Source organism: Montipora foliosa, chromosome 7 (genome assembly GCF_036669935.1).
Source record: "Montipora foliosa isolate CH-2021 chromosome 7, ASM3666993v2, whole genome shotgun sequence".
Lineage (NCBI taxonomy): Eukaryota > Metazoa > Cnidaria > Anthozoa > Scleractinia > Acroporidae > Montipora > Montipora foliosa.
In genome coordinates this window covers 845,738-868,891 of record NC_090875.1, presented here as the reverse complement: position 1 = coordinate 868,891, position 23,154 = coordinate 845,738, and the positions used below count along the sequence as shown (strand labels likewise).

The 23,154-nt window shown below is 45.3% G+C and overlaps 2 protein-coding genes and 3 non-coding genes across 5 annotated transcripts; 1 reads left to right on the top strand and 4 right to left on the bottom strand.

Moving 5' to 3' along the window:
- The first annotated feature begins 3,805 nt into the window (after positions 1–3,805).
- Positions 3,806–3,924, top strand: LOC138011907 (5S ribosomal RNA). Its single transcript, XR_011124815.1, has one exon. It is a non-coding gene; the product is annotated as a 5S ribosomal RNA (ribosomal RNA).
- Positions 3,925–4,894: 970 nt separating this feature from the next.
- Positions 4,895–5,058, bottom strand: LOC138012014 (U1 spliceosomal RNA). The gene has a single exon (XR_011124909.1). It is a non-coding gene; the product is annotated as a U1 spliceosomal RNA (small nuclear RNA).
- Positions 5,059–12,895: 7,837 nt separating this feature from the next.
- On the bottom strand, positions 12,896–14,156 carry LOC138011238 (uncharacterized). Its single transcript, XM_068858191.1, has 2 exons — positions 13,269–14,156; positions 12,896–13,129 (listed from the first exon to the last, which is right to left on the bottom strand). The coding sequence occupies exons 1-2, from the start codon at positions 14,154–14,156 to the stop codon at positions 12,896–12,898; spliced, it is 1,122 nt and encodes a 373-aa protein (XP_068714292.1).
- A 1,367-nt stretch (positions 14,157–15,523) lies between these two features.
- LOC138012007 (U1 spliceosomal RNA) lies at positions 15,524–15,687 on the bottom strand. Its single transcript, XR_011124903.1, has one exon. It is a non-coding gene; the product is annotated as a U1 spliceosomal RNA (small nuclear RNA).
- Positions 15,688–15,982: 295 nt separating this feature from the next.
- LOC138011237 (uncharacterized) lies at positions 15,983–17,053 on the bottom strand. The gene has a single exon (XM_068858190.1). The coding sequence runs from the start codon at positions 17,051–17,053 to the stop codon at positions 15,983–15,985; it is 1,071 nt and encodes a 356-aa protein (XP_068714291.1).
- Between the last annotated feature and the right edge of the window lie 6,101 nt (positions 17,054–23,154).

Genomic DNA, 23,154 nt, shown 5'->3' with positions numbered 1-23,154 from the left:
CTGGGATATATGTACTTCCGTGGCAGAGCCAGGAGGGCGAAGACCCTGGATTGCGGTGTGAGAGCGGATGTGGGTCGCGAGGATTTCAGCAGTGAGGATGTAGAGAGGCATCGAGAGAGCGCAACCTTGACGTAGGCCGCGTTCGAGCGGTATGAAAGCAGAGAGCCGCCCATTCGTTTTAACCGAACGAGAGACATTGTTGTATAATAATTTAATCCAACTAATAAACTGTGGCCCAAAGCCAAATTTTGAGAGGGTTTTGGAAAGAAACTGGTGAGAGACTCGGTCAAATGCCTTCAGTTGGTCAATAGAGATGAGTGCGAGAGGAGTGTTCGTTTCGTTTGCGTACGTGATTGTGTCCTGTATGAGGCGTGTATTGTCGTTAATAGTACGACCTGGGATGCATGCAGTTTGGTCAGTGTGTATAATGAAAGGGAGTACTGTGGTAAGGCGTTTCGAGAGTGCTTTGGTGAGGATTTTGTAATCTGTATTCAATAAAGTGATTGGTCTCCAGTTCTTCAGTTTGGTCCTGTCTCCTTTTTTGTACAATAATGTAACAATTTCCCGCCGCTGGGAGAGAGGGAGGGTGCCATTTAAGAAGGCGTGATTGTAGACGCCAGTGAGCTCATGTCCTAGAAGATGCCAAAAACTCTTGTAGAAGTTCGTGGATAGGCCATCATAACCTGGCGATTTATTATTCTCCATGGAGGAGAGAGCGGAGTGTAGTTCACGTTCAGAGACGAGTCCCTCACAGCATCCTTGGGCGTGTTCAGAAAGGCGTGGTAGGGTAACGTCGAGGAAAGAGTCTTGATCGGCAGGAGTGATGAGGTCGGCAGTGTAGAGTTCTTTATAAAAACGGTGAGTTTCATGGATGATGTCGACGGATTGGGTGAGGGTTTGGAGGTTGTCGGTGGAAAGAATATTCAGGGTTTGTTTGGATTGGGCGGCCTTTTCCAGAGAGAGAAAATAGCGTGTGCTTTTTTCTCCCTCTTCGTGGTAACGAGTATGTGTACGGATTGTGAGGGCTTCGAGGTCTTGGGCTTCGAATTCGCGGAGTTGGGCTTTTGCATTGAGGTAGCGTTGAATGGCTTGGGGTTGGCCAGAGGTAGCAAGGCGTTGGAGTCGCGCGAGGTTATTCTCAAGTTGAGAGCGCTGATGTCGGGAGATTTTTCGTAGGGCACTGCTGCGTTGGATAGCAAGTTTCTTGAAATGATGTTTGGCCTTGTCCCACCAAACGAGCGGGTCAGGGAAGCGGGGTTTCAGGGTAAGCCAGGATGACCAGAAATCGGTAATAGATGTCTGAAAATCACGATCGGCGAGTAGCGAGTTGTTGAAATGCCAATAACCCTCTCCCCGTGGTTGTTGGGAGAAATCGATGGCTAGGGTAATCATGTCTTGATCAGAAAAGGGGTACGGTTGGATGGTGGTTTTGGTGATATAAGGTGATAGTGATGTGCTAACAATAAATTTATCAATGCGGGTTGGGATGAGTGCGTTGGTTATGGGGTGTTGACCGGTCCATGTGAATTGTTTACAAGTTGGATTGCGGTCACGCCAGATGTCAGAAAGAAGGTGAGTTGAACATAGCCTGTGAAGGGTCGTGACAGCTGTTTGGCGAGCGTGTGTGGCGCCGCCAGATTTATCTAGGGATGAATTGGCGATAGAATTAAAATCACCACCAATAATGGTGTAGTGAGTAGTGCTGATATATGTAGAGAGTGATTGGAAAAATGGTTTTCGTTCTGTGTCGGTGTTGGGGGCATAAATGTTCAGGAGGTTAATGGCGTGATCGTCATACGTGACAGAAATATTTGCAATACGTCCGGTGTCGTCAGTTCTGGGTGGTCTCATTACGCATTCAAATTCCTTTCTAAAAAGAATTGCAACGCCGCGAGCATTAGCAGTGCCGTTACTAAAAATTATTGGCCCTCCCCATTCACGTTGAATTTCGGGTTTTAGGTCATCGGTCCAGTGAGTTTCTTGGAGGAAAATAATGTCGTGTTTGTGCCTCTTAAAAAGGTTAAAAGCTAGCTGTCTGCGTTGCGATAAACGCAGACCATGAGTGTTGATCGGGCAGTTTGGAGGTTCGGAGCTGGATTTAAGCGAGGCCGGCGTTGTTGAGGTTTTATACTATTGTCAGAGTCCGAGTCCGTGGTTAATTGGCGCTTGTGTCCTGAGGTCGGGTCTTCTTGAGCTGGAAAGTTTGAGGTTTCAGAGGTCGGGTCGGCAGAGATCGATGGTTGTTCTACATTAGGGCTCGTTGTAGTAGTTTCTATTGGAGGGAGAATAGCAGGTTCAGTGAGCATTGGAGTAGTGTCATCGGCAGTATTATCGGCGACATTCCTGTCACGCTCCGAGGTATTTTGAGGGCAATTCAAAGACAAATGTCCCTGTTCATGGCATCACCGGCATTCGATTGTCGGGCAGTGTTTCCTTGTGTGTCCTTATTCTTGGCAGTGTGTACAGACTCGTTGTTGGTTGTTGTGGATGATCCTGCACCATTCGCCCCCGATACGTAGGGAATACGGAATAGAGGGCGCAGTTAGGATCATTTTAATTAGGCGATTTCCGTTTTTGAGCCCAGCTAGCTCGTGATCGCTTCGGTATTTGAGACGGATAACAGAGGATTTCACTTCCCTGTACTGTTGTAGACTTGTAGTGACTTCATCGTCGGCAACATAAGCCTTGAGGCCCATGATACTGACATTCAGGTAGTAGCCATATGGTGGGTGACAATTGATGTGGTGATCGCCGGCGGTGAAGCCGTTCTCGATAAGTTCTTCTGTGAGGTTTTGAGTAGATAGTTCAACTAAATATACCGATGCTGAGATTTGTTGGAAGACCTTGATCGCAGTAGGGTTGGATTCTCCTTCTATGGCGGTTCTGATCACTCCAAGGTTTACTCCAGGAGGAGTTTTGAAAGTAAAACTTCTAGCCTTCCTGTCGGCCATGGCAGCGAGAGAGAACGTCGCCCTCACAGTCAGTGAGGCGAGTGGAATTTGTAGAAATACTAACTGACAAAAAATCACTGAACTCTTAGGGGCAGGGCTGAGCAAAAATCCTGGCTCGATGGCTAGGTAAAAGGAACGATTTCCAGAGATTTTCACGGATCGGACGAGAACCGGTGTTTTCCCTGTGGTATGGTAAGGCGCATGGTGTTCCCGATGGTAGACCATCGCTCAGCAGGGACCGCATCGAAGCGGACACCAGAACTCATCAGATCGGCCAAAACATGTGGGAGTGGTATATCACCACCAAGGCTCTTTGAAAATAACTCAGATGACACAGCAGCAGCAGCAGGATCATCAGGAACAGAGTCAGCCCAAGAGGGAGAGGCCATAGCATCCACAGGAGTCTCAGGAACTACAGAAACAACAGAAACAGAATCGTCAATCAGTAATTCAGTGTGACCACTCATGTTGCTAAGTCAATCGCTCATCTTCTTCTTCTTCTTCCCACAAGGAAGGGAGATGAAGGCACAGCTTCTGATGTAAGGCGCAATTGGCACTTATCTTAGCCAAAAGGCCGAGAAGCGATGCTTGTAGATGCTCACAGCCGACAAGGTGCTCCCAGTCTCATGGCCACAAGATATAATGGTCCGATTACAATCCGTGCCAAGGAAAGAATGCCTAAAGCCAACCTGAAAGCAAGGCGCACACAACGATTGCCTTGTACAGTGGCCAGCAGCGACCAGCATTGCATGGCACTTGCGTTGACGGCAAGAGGACAAATGCACATTGTGCTTGCTATGACCTCGTTTTCATTTCCCCCTTATAACAAAGTTAATTTTCCCGTCAAATTACTTGTCTACGACCACACCACAGGGAAAACACCAGTTCTCGTCCGATCACCGAAGTTAAGCCCTGTCAGGTGGGGTTAGTACTTGGATGGGAGACCGCCTGGGAATACCCCGTGTTGTAGGCTTCCCTTTTTCCTTCTGTACACTTGATTATCTCAAATAATCTCAGTTTTCTCCATGAAAGAACATGCCAAAGATATGTCAAAAATGAGACATACAACAAAAACAAAATAGTTCACACGAGAAAGTGGAACTTGTATTCCCAAGGGACCGCGTACGTGCGAGATCTTATCCATCCAACGTTTATGACATTAAACGTATCTTTTCGTGTGAGCAAAGAACAGGAAACGACAATTAAAAAATGCATGCACTGTTATGCATTAGATGGAAGTTAATCTAGCCCGGATGATATGTATACAACGAAGGCTACAACACTATAACATTCATCTTGCGAAAACGTGACTTATGTGACGTAGCGCACTTCAAAGTCTTACTGTTCCCTGCTCAACACGGACAGTACGTATTGAAAAGGTGGATAAGACACTATCCTGAGCATAAAAGATTTACTTTTTATGATAACAATTCAATTAACTGATAACATAGAGAAACCACAAAATGTTGGCCACAGAAATGTAACGCCAACTGATCTGGCGGGTCCTCAGTTACTCAATGCAAAACGGGCTCTCCAGAACGCAACATAACACAACGCAAAAGAAATCTATCACGCATATAGATGGCAGATGAAGCAGTACAAACACACATCCACTTATGTTTTCCAAACGATGCACGAGGATGAGAGCTCGACCCGCTGACATTTTCTTGTCTCACTCGCCTATCGATGGAAGTGCCACTAATCGATGCGGCTGAAATAAACACGTCGTCTCGCTCTCTCTACAGCCAAGAATGAAAGAAATAAAATCACAGTTTTGCAGTGCACCAAGTACCCAACATTCACCTAGAATTTCAGCAGTGGACTTCACAAATACAACTCACCTTGCTTAGTCCTTACACGACCACTGCATCTCCTGCTCTGCCCTGCCTAAAACAATACTAACAAACCTTCCCATTAACCAACTTTGCCACCGGGGGTTGGTGCGGGGACTAGCGCGAAGGCAGATCCCCACTACCAGAAATTATACGCTTGTGTTACCCACATTTGGGGTAATCGCAAGGGTCAACCAAATCAAAGTGCAATGAAAGAGCCTCACCTTGAGAGGACAACCTCCCTGATCACAGTGCCTCCTGCGTCAGGTAACTTTTTTTATGTTTAAGGCGAATGGGTGGCCCTTCGGTAGGGTGAGTGTAATGGCCACCAGACATAACGACGAATCCGTCAAACACAACGGTTCACCTCAAACGGGGGTGCACCAACACCCCAACTTCACCGGGGAATCAAACCCCTCCCCTACCAACAAATAACAAAAGACAAACACAAACGAAGAATTGCATCTAGGAGATGCCTCGCCTGACTTACACTCCTAAACGACAATTCGACAAAACGACAAAAAGGACTCAAAAACAACTGGACAAACCAAAACAAACACGACCCAGCACAAGGGCGAAAAGCGGCCAATGAAAGGCCACCCGTCAACAGACTTTACCCAACCCCAAGACGTTGGTTCATCCCAGAAAAAACGCAACACAAACGCAACACAAGACAAGAACTTAAATATGAACGACCAAGATATCATTTTGTAACAAAGCCACCACACCATGAGCACCCCACTGACGAACAAAATAACGACGATGACAGTCAGACCGGAAACGACGGAAAAACAACGGGAGATTAAACCGAACACGAGACCTCACATGCTCCATAACATCAACAGCCGAGGGACGAACACCTCTGAAACGAAAATCGTTCCAAGCCCCCCAAATACAATACTTGCGCACATTCAGGATGTGAACAAAAATCCGAGGAACCACAGACAACTCATCAACTGAGAAACCAAAATAGTAGGACAAAGAGGAGAAGCCAAGAACATGAGAGACTGAAGCCACGACAAAACACTGACCGCCAGAGGACAGTGAAAAAACAGATGTTGAAGAGACTCGACAGGAGCAGAACAAAAACAAGCAGTAGAAAGAGCATAACCAAAACCAGCAAGCCTTTCGGTCGTGTAAAGGACCCCATGTGAGACTTTCCAACATAAATCAATAACAGGACGATCCAAATCAAAAAAGAAAAGCTGACGCCAAGTAGAAGACCAACAACGAGAACCAAACAAAGGAAAGAACTTCTCCTCACAATGAGGAGAGAGCATTCTCAGACAAAAGAAACAAATAAGCAGACTTCGTAGACATAGTAGAAACAGGACAAAAATCAATACCCGAACCAATACCCAAAGAAGACACTGTAAGGGATCCTTTACACGCCCACCAAGCAGTCAACAGAGAATTTGGAGGATGACAATGTGGAGCAGAAAAAACAAGATTCGGTGGAGTGGCAAGCCGAGACAAAAAAACCATGCAAGAGACCCAAGAGGACAGAGAAGAGACAAACCGACAAACCCACTGAACATGAAGAGCCATAACCTTACACTGAAAATCAACAACAGAGAACCCACCCAAACAAGAAGGCTGAACGACAACACGACAAGTGACCAAGTACCGCTTACCGCTCCAGAAAAACTTAAAAATTAACGTGTTTAATTCCACACTGTCCCACTGAGGAACATGGATAAGAGAGGCCACGTACCACACACGGGAAAGGGCCAAGGCATTGATAACAAGTGCCTTGCCCTTATAAGATAGCAATCGCTGACGCCAAGAGTTCAAAGCATTTTCCACGGCGGTGATACGCAGCCTCCAATTGTCCTCCTCCAGATTGCCTGGACCCAGAAAAACCCCTAACACCTTCACCTTCACCGATGACGAAGGAATGTTCACCGGTGAGTCAGTGCGACCGTTCCAACAACCCAACCACAAGCCCTCACATTTTCCAAAATTTAATTTAGCCCCAGACCCCCTCTCGTACAAAGAATAAACATCAAAAACAGCCAAAATAGCAGGAATGGAAGAAACAACCAACGTGGTATCATCAGCATACGCAGAAACAACAGGCAAAGAAGACGATGAACCAGGAAGAGACAAACAAGAATTTAAACCATTATAACGTATATTACAAGCCAGAACCTCAGCCACTAAAACATAAAGAAGGGGGGACAGGGGACATCTCTGCCTCACCCCACGAGATAACTTAAAAGAATTTGAAATATAACCATTTACATTTACACAACTACTCACATTATTGTAAAATAAATTAACCCACCCAACAAAAGACTGCCCAAAACCCATAGCATATAAGGTAGAACGAAGGAACGTCCAATCAACCTTGTCGAATGCCTTTCCTTGATCAAGAGAAGGAAGAGCAACAGGAGCACCAGAGGAAGAGCAAAAAATCAACAACATCATGAAGAAAAGCAACATTTTCATTAATAAAACGGCCAGGAACACCACAAGACTGATCTTTATCGACAATGAAATGAATAACCTTAAGAAGACGAGCAGCAATGGAACGAGAAGCGATTTTGTAATCGACATTCAACAGGGAGATTGGACGCCAGTTTTTGGGATTAAGACGATCCCCTTTCTTAAATGATAAAGTAATGATACCCCGGCGCTGAGAGCGAGACAACGAACCCAAAACACAAACTAAATCAAAACCCAAAAGATGCCAAAATTTTAAATAGAATTCCATGGAAAGGTCATCACAAGCAGGAGCTTTACCACGGGCCATGCCCTGAAGAGCCGCAAAACACTCCTCCTGGCTGAGAAGACTTTCGCACCCCTCACTATCATCAAAAGGAAGAACCGAAAAAATGTTGGAAAGAAGCTCAGTACGAGCATTAGAATCACAAGGAGCAGCAGAGAAAAGATCCGATTTAAAAGAACGGAAAACATCACACAACCCATCCTTATCCACCACCAGCATACCATCACTAGCTCTCAGTGCCGAGATATTACGGTCAGTGTTGTTTTTCTTTTCGAGCCGGAAGAAGTAAGCAGAGGAGGACTCACCCTCCTCTACCCACCTCGACCAACCTCCAAATCAAGAGCACGAAGACGAGACAGAGTAGAAAGATAAACAGGAAGAAAGGAAAGACGACCAGAATCGATATGACTTTTTAGATGAGCAGCAAGACTAGACAAAATATTACCTTTCAACAACTTTACATTTACCACAATCTTTACAATAATTTATACTTAAACGTTTAATATGGGATTTGCCGCTGTCCCACCACCTAGTAAAGGAAGAAAAAGAAGACTGACGAGACTGCCAATAGGACCAGAAAGTTGAGATAAGGTCAATATACTCGGCCTCATCCAGAACAGATCGATTACAATACAATACAATACATACTTAATTGACCGCTCCCCATAGAGACTTTTCAGGGCCAATGAAACACAACGAAACGACGAAACAGAACAACAACAACTGTTAAGAATCCCAACTGGCCAGAGGCAAACCAGTTGGCTATTTACAAGTGCAGCTGAGAAGTTGAACCAGGGACTACCAGGATCAAATTCAACGAGTGGTCAGAGTGTGTCTTGAACCCGGGGTCTCCGGATCTCAAGGCAAGCGCCCTAACCACTGGGCCACACTTCCTCCTCGATTGAGCTTCCACAACCCCGGACCCGGAGGAATGGAGCTGGGGAGAGCCCATCAGAAAGAAATAGCACAATGATCGGAAAAAGGACACGGCAGAATGTCTACAGAAGACACATAAGGCACCCAACCGTACGGAGAACCGATGAGGTCAATGTGCAATGCAAGGGCCCCATTGGGCCGGAAACATAGCCATCAACAACGCATAACTTTCCCGAGAGACATCAAAAGGACAAGACCCACGGCGATCCCGAACACAGTCCAGGACCGTGTTGAAATCGCCGCACAAAAGAGTAGGAACAGCAGGATCAATAGAGTCAACACAACGAACCAAAAAAGCGTCATGATCAGGATTATGGTTAAGAGCATAAATGAAAGCAACATTGAAAACAGAACCACGAAGACAAATCTCAACCAAAACAAACCGACCCTCAAACTTGCAAACAACAGACCGACACTGCAAAACCAAACGATACAAAACAACCACACCACGAGAATGATTTGTACCAAAAGAACCAGCACACAAATAACCAAACCGAGAAAACCAAGAAAGAAGATCATCATTACAGACGGCGTGGGTCTCCTGTAGACAAACTACCGAAGGAGAGAGATGGGACAACCACTGGAGAAATGAAAAACAAAAGGTGGCGAGACAACGGTAAAATTAACGGCGCCTAGCAGGGCTGGGCGAGGAAGTACGACGACGGAACCTATGAGGATCTGGGCTTAGAGGAGGCCTCTCATCCCCGGAACGGGGCCGCAAACAAGAGGTCGCACAGAGAGCCATCCCCGAGCCATAACGAGTACTGACCCGGAGAAGAGAAGGAACGGTAAACGGACGCTAGGGCTGGGAAGAGTCCCCAACCCACCCTGAACCAAGATCATCAGCTGAAGACGGCAGGGCCGCCTTCAACTTTTGCACCATGGCCACTGTATCCTCCTTGGACACAAGAGGGGGCAGCAACTCCCCCGAACCACCACGCGTAACCTTGACCGCGATTCTCGACCGCAAAGGCCTAGAATCCGAATTCAAAGAGGCTGAACCGTCACCAGCCGAGCCCCCAACACAAGAATCACCCGACGTAGGTGTCTCACTCAAAACAGACCCCGAAAGGGGAGATAAAGTAGGGGAGGATTCCATTGCCTCCTCCTGAGATTCACCGGCCTGACCGGTGAAAGCCCCCAAAACACTGTTGCTGGGAGAGGTATCCAGAACCCTCTCCCCAACCCCACCCGACCCACTGACACACATAGACTGGCTATTCAATTCGTCCAGCTCATTGTCCTGGGCATCCATAGCCTCCGGACCAGAAGACACAGGCACACCCGCATCCAAAACCATTATGGAACACTGCGAAAGAAACGCATTTTCCAAGGCCGCAGGGGAAGAAGTAATGGGCACAACTGGGACAGCCACAACCACACCATCAGCAGCATTATCGTTTCCATTATCGTTATCGTCATTATTTCCATTCTCATTAGCATCAGTATTGTCATCATTATTGCCATCATTTTCCGTCTTCGGCCTACCAGGCACGTTCCACGCAGGCTTCGGACAATTGCGGACAAAATGCTTAGCCTCATGACACCGCTTACATTTGCCCTTCAGGCAAACAAGGGGCTGCCCCTTATACCAAACACGACAATTCACCCCATCAATAACTATGTTCCTAGGAATGTCATGCTTGCGCACCATGCGCACAAGGCGAGTACCCGTATACACCCCAGGGACATTCGACCACCACTGGTGACGAACTTCCTTTATATCCCCAAAAAATTTCAAAGCTTCCCTAACCCGGCCATTATCCCCCTTAAACGGGAGCAAATAGACCATGACAAACGTGATGGTAGTCGAGACAACAACGTCACAACGGACGTCACCGAAAGAGATAAACCTGGCCTCCTCATAGGTCTTTTTGTAGCCAGGGTCAATAAAAGAAATGCGGCTGATACCCCCTGGACAGACCTGGATTGAATCCACCAGGCCAGCCAGAGAGTCAGCAATGATGCCGGCGACCCTGGCATGGGAAGTCCCAGCCGGGAACCCGGACTTAATGATAATAGTGCGCGTATTGTGCGGAACCATTATGAAAATATGTTTTTAAAGTCAACCAATTACAGTAGAATATGTTAAACTAATTTAATATTCAACCTTAAGCAGCTGCTAAAGGACCACTAGTAAAAATAGTTTTCAGCACTATAAATCACACTAATTCCAATATTATCTCACTTAAATAGTAAGATGTAGGATAATACAACAAACAAACAATTATGGATAACCAATATGGATAGTAAATTCACAACTATTAGATATATATTAAACAGCCACTTGCCCAAGAAGTAGGTTATCAAGTATTTATATATAAGGTCGAATATTTTATACAGTCCACACTAATTTATAAGGGCCACACAAATTATTCGAACAACCAAGAAAGCAACCTCTTGAAACAAAACGCTCAAAGGGAAACCACGCAAAGAGTAAGTAACTGATGTATTAACAATTTAATATCACAGTAATTAAATTGTATAAGCCAAAAACCCAATTAAGCCCTTAAAAAACTTGCTTAAGAGGCAACCACAAAGCAAAAAACACACCAGAAAATTCTCAAACCACACAAGAAACCAAGAAGGACACACCAAAGACGTACGAAATGAAGTACCAAATGAAACAAAAGACGGACTCAAAGAGCCCTGGAAGCGAGGAAAAGAAAAAAACAAAAAAGACTTGCCTTACCCCGGGTAACCGCAGAACACGGAGCATTAGTCCCCGGGAGGGTCACCGAAAAAAGAAAACCAAAAAGACAAAGAAAAACTACAACAAAGACCTTACCACACGGCCAAACCCGCGTTCAGGTAAGTTTTTTTATGTTTAAGGCGAATGGCTGGCCCCCCGGTAGGGTGAGTGCAATGGCCGCCAGACATAATGACGAATCTGTCAAACACAACGGTTCACCTCAAACGGGGGTGCACCAACACGCCAACTTCGCCGGGGAATCGAACCCCGTCCCTTCCAACAAATAAGAAAAGACAAACAGACAAACGAGGAATTGCAGCTAGGAGATGCCTCGCCTGACTTAAACTCCCAAATGACAATTCGACTAAAAAGGACTCAAAACCACCTGGACAAACCAAAACAAGCAGGACCCAGCACAAGGGTGAAAAGCGACCAATAAAAGGCCGCCTGTCAACCGACTCACCCAACGCCAAGACATTGGTTCACCCCAGAAAAAACGGCCAGGGCATGCAAACACAACACAAAACCAGAACTTAAATATGAACCACCAAAGCATCATTTATTAACAAAGCTACCACACCACGAGCACCCCACTGATGAACAAAATAACGACAATGGCGGTCAGACCGGAAACGAAGGAAAAACAAAGGGAGATTAAAGCGAACCCGAGACTTCACACGCTCCATAACATCAACAGCCAAGGGACGAACACCACTAAAACGAAAATCATTCCGAGCCCCCCAAATACAAAACTTGCAGACATTCAACATATAAACAAAAACCCGAGGAACCACAGACAACTCATCAGCCGAGAAACCAAAAAGCGCATGACGAACCAAGATAGAAGGACAAAGAGGAGAAGCCAAGAACATAACTAATACCTTAATAACTTTATTTATATAGCGCTCATATCCATGTATCGCTGTCCATGGCGCTTTACAATCTACAATTTACAGTAATTTTAATAAAAACGATTTAAAAACACTAAATTCTATGGAATATTACTATACAATAAATATTATTAATTCTAAAAACGATCTATAAAAATATTCTTATTATTTCAAACAACAATTATTGAAATGATAATGATAAAATCAAATGATGAAAGAAATATCAAACCAGGCGATAAAAAACGAAAATGATTAAAAAGAATCAAATCACTAATTAAATTTCTTATTATCAAGAAATAATGTAAAAAGAAACGTTTTGAGTCTGCTTTTAAAACTAGCAACTGGGGAGCAAGAACGAATATTCAAAGGTAACCCATTCCAAAGTCTCGGAGCAGCAAAAGAAAAGGACCGAAAACCATAAGTGGTGAGCTTAGCTCTAGGTTCAACAAGAAGTTTATTTGTAGCAGAGCGAAGAGAGTAGCAAGAGGAACGATAAGAAAGAAGATCAGACAGATAGCAAGGAGCCAGACCATTTAAGGCCTTGTAAGTGAGCAAAAGCAACTTGAAGATAACCCTATAGTATACAGGAAGCCAATGAAGATCAATCAACACAGGGGTGATGTGATCAAACTTCCCTGTAAAAGTAACACCACGAGCAGCAGAATTCCGAACGTGCTGTAGCCTGTCAGCAAGATATTTAGGGAGCCCATAAAGAAGAGCATTACAGTAATCGAGTATGGAAGAAATGAAAGCGTGAACAATAGTGTGAGCCGCATTACTAGTAAGATATTTTCTAATAGAAAACAGATTTCTTAAGTGAAAGTAAGACGACTTGCAAATCTTGCTGACTTGAAGTTCCCCAGTCATGCATTCATCGAAAAAACTATTCCCAAATTAACAGCAGAAGTACAAGGGACAATAGTTTCACCACAAACTACGACCTCATCTAATGGAGGGCGACTAAGAAACCTAGAGTGGATGCACATCAGCTCTGTCTTATCATGATTTAGCTTCAAACCATTAGCAAGCATCCACGATGAAATGTCAGTGAGACATTGCTCCAAAGACTGTCTCGATTGTGCAAGCTGTTGGTTACCCTTAAACGACAAATACAACTGAGAATCATTAGCGTAAAAATGATAACTAACATTATGACGCTTAACAACGTCAGCTAATGGAGAAGTAGAGAGCAAGTAAAGAAGAGGCCCTAGTACTGAGCCCTGTGGCACTCCCAACCTCAAGGTTGACAAGGCACGAGGAAGACTCATTGATACCAACGAATTGCTTCCTATTCGTGAGGTACGAACTAAACCAGCTTAGAACAACATCCCTGACACCAAAACGATTAGCAAGTCTATCAAGTAAGACATCATGAACAACTGTATCAAACGCAGCTGACATATCAAGGAAAATCTGAATGACACAGTTGCCAGCATCAACAGATTGAAGGATGTCGTTGTGGATACGTACCAAAGCCGTTTCAGTGCTGTGCATAGCTTTATACGCCGACTGAAACAAATCATGAAGATCATGTTCAGCAAGATAACAATTAAGCTGATATGCAACAGCCTTTTCAATCAGTTTAGATAAAAACTGAAGATTTGAAACAGGACGGAAATTTGAAAAAACTTCATGATCAGCATTAGCTTTTTTAAGAATAGGAGTGAGTTTGGCCACTTTAAGAGAATCAGGAAACACACCTTTAGAGAGAGAAAGGTTGATAATTCTCACCAAAGTAGGTAAACAAGAATCCAGACACTTAAACAAAAGAGAGGCAGGAATTGGATCAAGACTGCACGATTTCACTGACGACCCTATTAGGTGTGAAACATCATCTTCGCTCACTGCCTTAAAACAACAAAAAGCAGATGAGCAGGTGACTATATCTAATTGCGATAGAACTGTGTCAGGAACAGCTGAAAAACCCTGTCTAATGCCCTTTATTTTATCAGTGAAAAACTGAATAAAAGAATTAGCCAGGCAAGTATCATCGGAACTAGGAGGATACTGTGGGCTCTGTTTAGGATAGAGCAAATTAGAAACAGTTTTGAAAAGAAAGTGTTGGTCATTCTCATTATCAGCAACTACACTGTTAAAATACTGCTGTTTAGATAAAAACAGCATCTTGTTTACCACAGCACATTGCTTAGAAATTTCTGCTTGTCAGAAGGAAGTCCAGTGGTCCTCCATCGACGTTCGTACCTTGGTAAGAGATTGAAGCCACGACAAAACACTGACAGCCAGAGAACAGTGAAAGAACAAATGTTGAAGAGACTCGGCAGGGGCAGAACAAAAGCAAGCCATAGAAAGAGCATACCCAAATCCAGCAAGCCTCCCGGCTGTGTAAAGGACCCCATGAGAAACTTTCCAACATAAATCAATAACGGGACGATCCAAATCTAAAAAGAAAAGCTGACGCCAAGTACAAGACCAAGAGAGAGAACCAAACAAAGGAAAGAATTTCTCCTCACAATGAGGAGAAACAGCATTTTCAGACAAAAGAAACAAATAAGCAGACTTCGTAGACATAGTAGAAACAGGACAAAAATCAATACCCAAACCAATACCCAAAGAAGACTCAGTAAGGGATCCTTTACACGCCTGCCAGGCAGTCAACAGAGAACGATAGAATGGAGGTAGAGAATCCAGCAAAAAACAAAGTGCAGCAGAAAAAACGAGATGTGGAGGAGCGGCAAACCAAGAAGAGAACCAAAAAACCATGAAAGAGACCCAAGAAGACAGAGAAGAAACAAAACAACGAACCCACTGAACATGAAGAGCCATAACCTTGCACTGAACATCCACGACAGAAAACCCACCCAAACAAGAAGGCTGAACCACAACACGACAAGCGACCAAGTCCTGCTTACCTCTCCAGAAAAATTTAAAAATTAACGTATTTAATTCGACACTGACCCACCGGGGAACATGGATGAGATAATGATCGCTGACGCCAAGACAGTAGGTACTCAAAGGGTGGATAAGACACTATCCTGAGCATAAAAGATTTACTTTTTATGATAACAATTCAATTTACTGATAACATAGATAAATCACAAAGTGTTGGCCACAGAAATGTAACACCAACTGATATGGCGGGTCCTCAGTTACTCCATGCAAAACGGGCTCTCCAGAACGCAACATAACACAAGGCAAAAGAAATCTGTCACGCATATAGCTGGGCAATTGAGCAGTACACACACACATCCACTTATGTTTTCCAAACGATGCACGAGGATAAGAGCTCGACCCGCTGGCATTTTCTTGTCTCACTCGTCTATTGATGGAAGTGCCGCTAATCGATGCTCGTAGTCTCGCTCTCTCTACGGCCAAGAATGAAAGAAATAAAATCACAGTTTTGCAGTGCTCCAAGTGTGGAACATTCACCTAGAATTTCAGAATTTACACCACCACTGCATCTCCTTCCCTGCCTGCCTGAAACGATACCAACAAACCTTCCCATTAGCCAACTTTGCCACCGGGGTTTGGTGCGGGGACTAGCGCGAATGCAGGTCCCCACTACCAGAAATTATACGCTTGAGTTACCCACATTTGGGGTAATCGCAAGGGTCAACCCAATCGAAGTGCAATGAAAGAGCCTCACCTTGAGAGGACTGCCTCCCTGATCACAGTGCCTCCCGCGTCAGGTAAGGTTTTTTTTTTTGTTTTGAGGCGGATGGACGCGGCAAAGTGCAATACCGAGCCACCCCATTTAACACATGCAACATTAAATAACGTGCCTCAGGAAGAGTGCTACATGCACGTCTAAATCACCAGGGTAGTGAACCCCGCCTCCCTTACAAACAACATCACAGGACAGCAACAGGAAACAAAGGAACCACACACTGGAGACGCCTCGTTTGAATAACACTCCAGTGTGGTAGTTCACATTAGACAAGCGCAATGACAAAACAACAACGGGAACAAGTCCTTTTTACAAGAATGAGAAACTATACATGAACAAGAAGGTCACCATTGACTAATGAAGCAACAATGTTACAGGCGCCCCACTGACGAACAAAAAAGCGGCGGCGATGAGGAGAACGAAAACGTTTGAAAAAGATCGGAAGGTGAAACCGAACACGTGCACGGACGTTTGCTAACACATCGACAGCATTACAACGGACATTACGAAAACGAAAATCGTTGGGAGGCAGCCAGAGGAAAAACTTACACACATTCAAAATATAAACGAAAACTCTTGGAGTATTAGAAAACTCGCCAGAATTAAAGCCAAAGCGCACATGATGAGCCAATAAAGACAGAGCAGCCCAAGACCACTGAAACATAAGAGACTGAAGCCATGAAAGAACAGACTGAGCAAGAGGGCATTCGAAAAAGAGATGATCAATAGTTTCGGGAGCAGAATTACAAAAACACAATAAGTGAAGGCAGTAACCAAAGGAAGAAAGACGATCAGCAGTGTAGAGAACCCCATGTGCAGTTTTCCAGGCTAAATCAATAACAGGGCGATCGACATCGAACAAAAACAACTGGTGCCAAGTGTACGACCAATATAAAGGACCAAAAATAGGAGCGAACTTCACAACACAATGAGGGACAGAAATATTTTCAGACAACAAAAAGGTGTAAACCGACTTTGTGGAAACAGCACAAACCGGAGATACAGACAGGCCAGAAGAAACTCCAATGGCGAGGGAGCCATGGCAAGCAGAAATTCCACCATCCGCAGCACGCCAAGCAGAGAGGAAAGAGCGATAGAAAGGAGGCAGGGGGCTAGGGTCAAAGGCAGCAGGCCGAGAAAGGACATCCAGAGGAGACGCACCAAGATAATCCCAAAAATAAAAGTACAAAAAATGGACCCATGAGGCCGGGCATGTAACGAGACGCCTGGCCCAGTGCACATGGAGTGCCCAAACTTTATGCTTAATGGAGACAACAGAAAATCCACCAAGAAGGGAAGGTTGACAAACTACATTCCGAGCAACCAAGTCCCTTTTGCCCTTCCAAAAAAACGTAAAAGTCAAAGTGTTTAATTCATGCAGAACCCAGTAGGGCATGTGGACTAGAGACGCCACATACCAGATTCAGGAAAGGGCCAATGCATTGAGAACAAGCGATCTGCCATGATAAGATAGGTGGTGTTGACACCACGAATTAAGGGTGTTATCCATCGCATTGATCCGCCGACGCCAATTGGCTTCCTCCACCTCGCCAAGATCGATAAACCCACCCAAAACCTTGATCATACGAGACATCCACTCCAGGGAAATTGGAGGGTCAAGACGGCCGTTCCAATCCCCAAGCCACAAACCCTTATATTTGGATAAATTTAATTTACTCCCGGACCCAAGCTCAAACACAGAGTATATATCAAACACAGCTTTTATGGAATCATTAGTGGTAATAATGAGTGACGTATCATCAGCATATTGAGACACAACAGGCAGCGGAGAGGTAGAACCCGAGAGAGACAAACCAATGATGCGATGGTTAGCGCGAATGTTACAAGCCAGAACTTCAGCGTATAATACATATAACAGAGGAGAGAGGGGGCATCCCTGTCTGACATCGCGGGATAAACGAAGGAAAGGAGACCGGTAACCATTAAATTTTACAGCACTTTGGACCCCAGAGTAGAACAAATCAACCCAACCAATAAAAGAAGACCCAAACCCCATGTGGACCAAGGTGGATCGGCCTTTTCTTGATCCAAAGATAAAATAGCAACAGGGGTGCCAGACAAGGAAGCGTAAGAGACAATATCACGGAGAAAGGCCACAGAATCACCAATATAACGCCCAGGAAAACTACAAGTTTGATTAGGATTAACGACTAAATGAATGACTTTAAGCAATCTACCAGCTATAGCACGTGATGCAATAAGACCACGGCGTTGACTACGAGACAAAGACCCAGACAGATAACAAAAATTTAAAACTTCAACGAGATCCGGCCCCAAAACATCCCAAAACTTTAAATAAAATTCAACTGGCAGACCATCGCAACCAGGAGCTTTTCGAGGGCCATACCTAACAAGGCGGCATGACACTCCGAAAGAGACAACAGGCCATCACACAGACCAGACATCTTAGAAGACAGGGAGCTTTCACGGTTACCTAACAAAAAGGATTGAGCCGAAGGAATGGTAACCTCAGAAGAGAAGAGAAACGAGTAGAAAGAGGGCAACACAAGATAGATACCATCCACATCAGCATGAATGATGCCATTCTCATCCTTTAAGGCAGAAATCCAACGGTCAACTCTATTTTTCTTTTCAAGGCGGAAGAAAAACTTAGAAGAGGTTTCACCCTCCTCTGCCCGCTGAACCCTTGCACGCACACGAGCACCATTGGCGACTTCAAGGTCCAGTTTACCAAGATTACTTTTAGCTGATTTGTAAGCATCAATACATGAAGTAACACCATTATCCATTTTACGTTTAAGATGATCTACCAGGTTTAATAACAAATTACGTTTTACCCTCTGGGCAGCAATACGTTTTTTACAGTAAACTACAGTTAAACCCTTCACTTTAGATTTGCCCAATTCCCACCAGTCAACAACAGAAACAAAACTGGTTTTTCGGTGTTGCCACGAACGCCAGAAGAAAGAAATCAAGTCAAAATAATCATCGTTTTGCAAAACGGAGATGTTAAGCTTCCATCTACCAGGCCCCGGAGGAATCAAGGACGGGAAAGAACCAGATAAGAGAACAGCACAGTGGTCAAAAAAAGGGAAGGGCAGAATATCACAGGATGATACAGAAGGGACCCAAGCCACAGGACAACCAATTACATCTATGCGAGAAGCCAAAGAGTCGTTCCATGCAGACCAGGTAAATTGTTTACTAGTTGGGTGCAGATAGCGCCAGATATCCAAAATGCAACTTGCATCGAAAAAATGGGACAAAGGCGCGTGCGCTCTCACGGGAGTAATCTGATGCATCTGAACCACGTGTGTCCATGGACCTGTCAAAAACGGTGTTGAAGTCCCCGCAAATAAAGGTGGGGAACGATAAATCAATAACCTGGACCAGTTCGTCGAAAAAGTCGTTGCGAGCAGGGTTCCAGTCAGGGGCATACAAACAGGAGATATTAAAGGTGATATCTCTAAACGAAAAAGAACAAAGGACAACCTGTCCTCTAAATCAACATGTAAATTGAGCAAAGTATAAATGGGACGGTAAGGGATGATACAACCACAGGACCTGAGTGAGCCGCAGGAGGACACCACACAGTAACCCGAGGAAGAGAATCAAGAACACGCCTCTTGATCAGTAACACAATGAGTTTCCTGAAGACAAATGAAATCAGTGGGGGACGGAAGAGATCTCAACCATTGAACTAGACCGGAACATTTATCCGCATCATGAAGACCACAAATGTTTAATGAAAAAATTGTGAAAGACATGGCAAGGAAAGAGAATAAACCCATTAACGTGGCACATGTATAGAAGGCACTGCAGCCTTAAGAGCGCCCTCCGGAATATGAAGGGGCTGACTTCGTCTTATGCTAGGATTTGCAACACCAGGAGTAGACCGATCTTTTTTACGTTGGCCCGGGTCACTGGAAAAACCCGGCCTTGCTTTTCTTTGGGAAAAACCAATGTTTGTTACAGAGGACTTTCCAGGATCATTATCTAAGTCCATAACATCTTTAATCAAACTCGAGTCCCAGCTACTCAATTGTACAGCTGAAAGATCCTCCATCGAAGATGGAGGAGCACCAGCAATATTAGCCCAAGAACGATGCCCAGAGGAAGAAAAAAATGACTCAATTTGATTATCGGAGTTAATCCCCGAACCACTAGATTCGTTAACTTCAATTTGTATAGGACTTTCACTAGATTCATTAACATCACTTTGTAATTGACTTTCACATGATTTAGTAACAATTGAACAACTAGATTCATTAACTTCACTTTGTATTTCAACGTGGCTGTTACTTGGTTTATCATTGACAATATTTTCCATTCCACTATCATTACTACCATCATTTACTTCAGTATAACATTGCTCATCAGCCAAAAGGAGAGGCTGACTATCGGTGAACATAGTCTCAGAGGGCTGGCCACTTGGAACACTCTCAGCGGCCTGACCCTCACCTACACAATATGTATTAGGTACAGGGGGGTCATTAGGAAGCGCCTCATCGGTAGACTCAGGCACAGTACTCTCCCCAGCCTTAGGGTTTAAGCACTCCCTCTGAGTGGACAGTCACGAGCAACATGACCCTGTTCATTACAAATGTCGCACTCTACAGCCTGACAATAATACGAGACTTTAATACGAAAGCCATTCACAACTAGATTACGAGGAATGGGCTCTGTACGGATCATGGTGACAATACGGACACCGTCACAAACGTCAAGCATATGCAACCAGCGGTGGTACAAGATATCTTTCACCTCGCCATAGTGCCTCATAACAATGGAAAGAGAATCCGTGCTAGCTTCAAACGGATAATTGTGCACGAAGATTTTTTGGGGGCACGGACCACCCCCCTTTACAGGACAGGCGACATTACCAATATGGACCGACTCCATTCGCATAATTAAATCTTTAATAGCCGTGTCGGCAAATGAAACCCATGCAATATTCCCAACTAATTGGACAGATGAAACCTTCAAGGAAAGAAACTGATTGGCAATAGCCAACGCAACGTCGTTCCGATTGGTCGAGGCCGGAAACCCCGAAATATCCAATGCAACAGTACAATTAAAATTGTGTACCATAATGACTACAATCCACCGACAAGAAAATGGAGCGGGAAAACCCATTGGGCAAGACTAGACAGTAAAGCTGGATGGGTGACACAAAAATGGGAGGGACACACCGACCAGACAAAACTAGAAAGTTAAGCTTGACAGTGCACCCAAGTTTACAGGAAAAGCGGAAAGCAGAAAAAGGCAACAACTACGAATTACAAATATACTTACACAAATTCCTGACTTGAGGGTCAATCAGAACTTGGGTCTTTGAAGGGAATGCACGAATAACCAAGCCCACAGCTACTTACCACAGGTAGAACATACACGCGTCGGGTAAGTTTTTTATATTTGAGGCAAATGCCCGCCAGACATAACGACTAATCTGTCAACAACAACGGTTCACCTCAAACGGGGGTGCACCAGCACGTCAAACATCATCGGGGAATCGAACCCCGCCCCTACAAACACGAAACAAAGGACAAACGAACGACGAATTGCATTCAGGAGACGCCTCGTCCGACTTACACTCCAAAATGACAATTCAACACTAGACGAAAACATAACTAGACAACAAACAAGGGAGGCAAAAGGACAAAGAGAACAGCCGAACTGAGCAACGGCGAATGGCAGGCCAGGAAAGACTACCAGTCGAAAAGACTTATCCTGCGGATGCAGGTTCGCCACCAATATGCAGCCAGCACGTTAGGACATGACAATGCACGAACAAGGCAAGCGGAGGACAAACAAGCTAAGGGAAAGGCAACACAGGAATGAAGGCATAGTGTGGTACTCGATTTTAGAAAGAAGACAAAATGAAGCGATTGTCGACAACTGAACTGATGACACCCACAGCACCCCACCGACGATGGAAAAGGCGCCGACGCCTAAGGGACTTACAGCGCCTGAACAAGAGCGGAAGGTGGAACCGGACCCGAGGGCGGACTCGCAATAAGCTCAGGCGCGCCAGGGTGAATGCCCCAGAAGCGAAAGTCATTACGGGCATGCCATACAAAGAACTTACAAACATTCAGCATGTAAACAAAAACTTTCGGCAGAGAGTGGAGTTCACTAGGGGCGAAACCAAAGAGCACGTTACGGCAGACAAGCGAGGGACAAGAAGGGGAGTAGGCGAACGTGAGGGACTAGAGCCAAGACAGAACACTATGTGCCAGTGGGCCGGGAAAAAACAGGTGAGAAGGACACTCGGGGGGCCATGCCACAGAAGCAGTCTGGATCAACCAAATAGGCGAAGCCGATTAGCCGATCAGCAGTGTACAGAACACCGTGAGCAGCCTTTCAGGAGAGGTCGATGACAGGGCGATCCAGGTCAAAGGCGAAAAGCTGGCTCCAAGTGGAAGACCAGTACAGCTTGCCGTATTGAGGGCGGAACTTCTCCACACAGTGAGGCAGCGAGCGGTGCTCAGAAAACAAAAACTGGTAGACATGCTTGGCAAAGACATTGGCCACAGGACAAGAATGATGGGGGGACAGCAAAGCAAAAACAAGGCAGGCACGGCGACGGGGGTATGAGATCATCAACCTCCCACCAAGCTGACAACAATGCACGATAAAAAGGGGGCAAAAGGGCAGAGTGAAAGGCAGGCGGGTTAGCCAGGACTGCATCGATCGAGGTATGAAAATGAATGGAAGCCCACTACGAGAGGAAAGATACGCAAAACGCCGCACCCACTGCACGAGCAAGGAGGCAACCTTCAGCCGCGAGTCAACCACAGGGAAGCCGCCAGAAGTGCGGGGCTGAGTGACAACCACCCGCGCAACCAACTCCCGTTTGCCTTTCCAGAAAAAGGGAAAGACCAGCTTCACCAATTCAGCGTGCACCCACAAGGGCGTGTGAATCAGGGAGGCAACATACCACACCCGAGACAGGGCCAAGGCGTTGATAACTTGGGCTCTTCCCCGGAAGGACAAGGAACGCTGCCGCCACGATGCCAGAACATTCTCAACGGCTGTAATCCGCGGCTGCCAGTTGTCCTCCTCCAGGTCACCAGGACCGATAAAGACTCCCAGAACCTTGATTTTGTCAGACGTCCAGTCCAGCTGGACAGGCCGGTCCTGCCTACCACCCCAGGAACCAAGCCAAAGGCCCTTAGATTTGGACACATTCAGCTTGGCACCGGAAGCCGCCTCAAACAAGGAGTAAGTGTCAAAGATGGCCAACATGGCATCATCAGAGCCAACGAGTAACGACGTATTGTCCGCATACTGAGAGATGGGCGAAAGGGGCGAGGGAGACCCAGGGATAGATAGGCCTGTGATACGAGGATCGGCAGGGATGTTAGCAGCGAGAACCTCAGAGAGCAACACATACAGCAAAGGCAACAGGGGACAACCCTACGAACACCACGAGAAATATTAAAAAAGGAAGACAAATAGCCATTTACATTCACACAACTTTGAACACCCGTGTACAGTAAACGGACCCAGCGA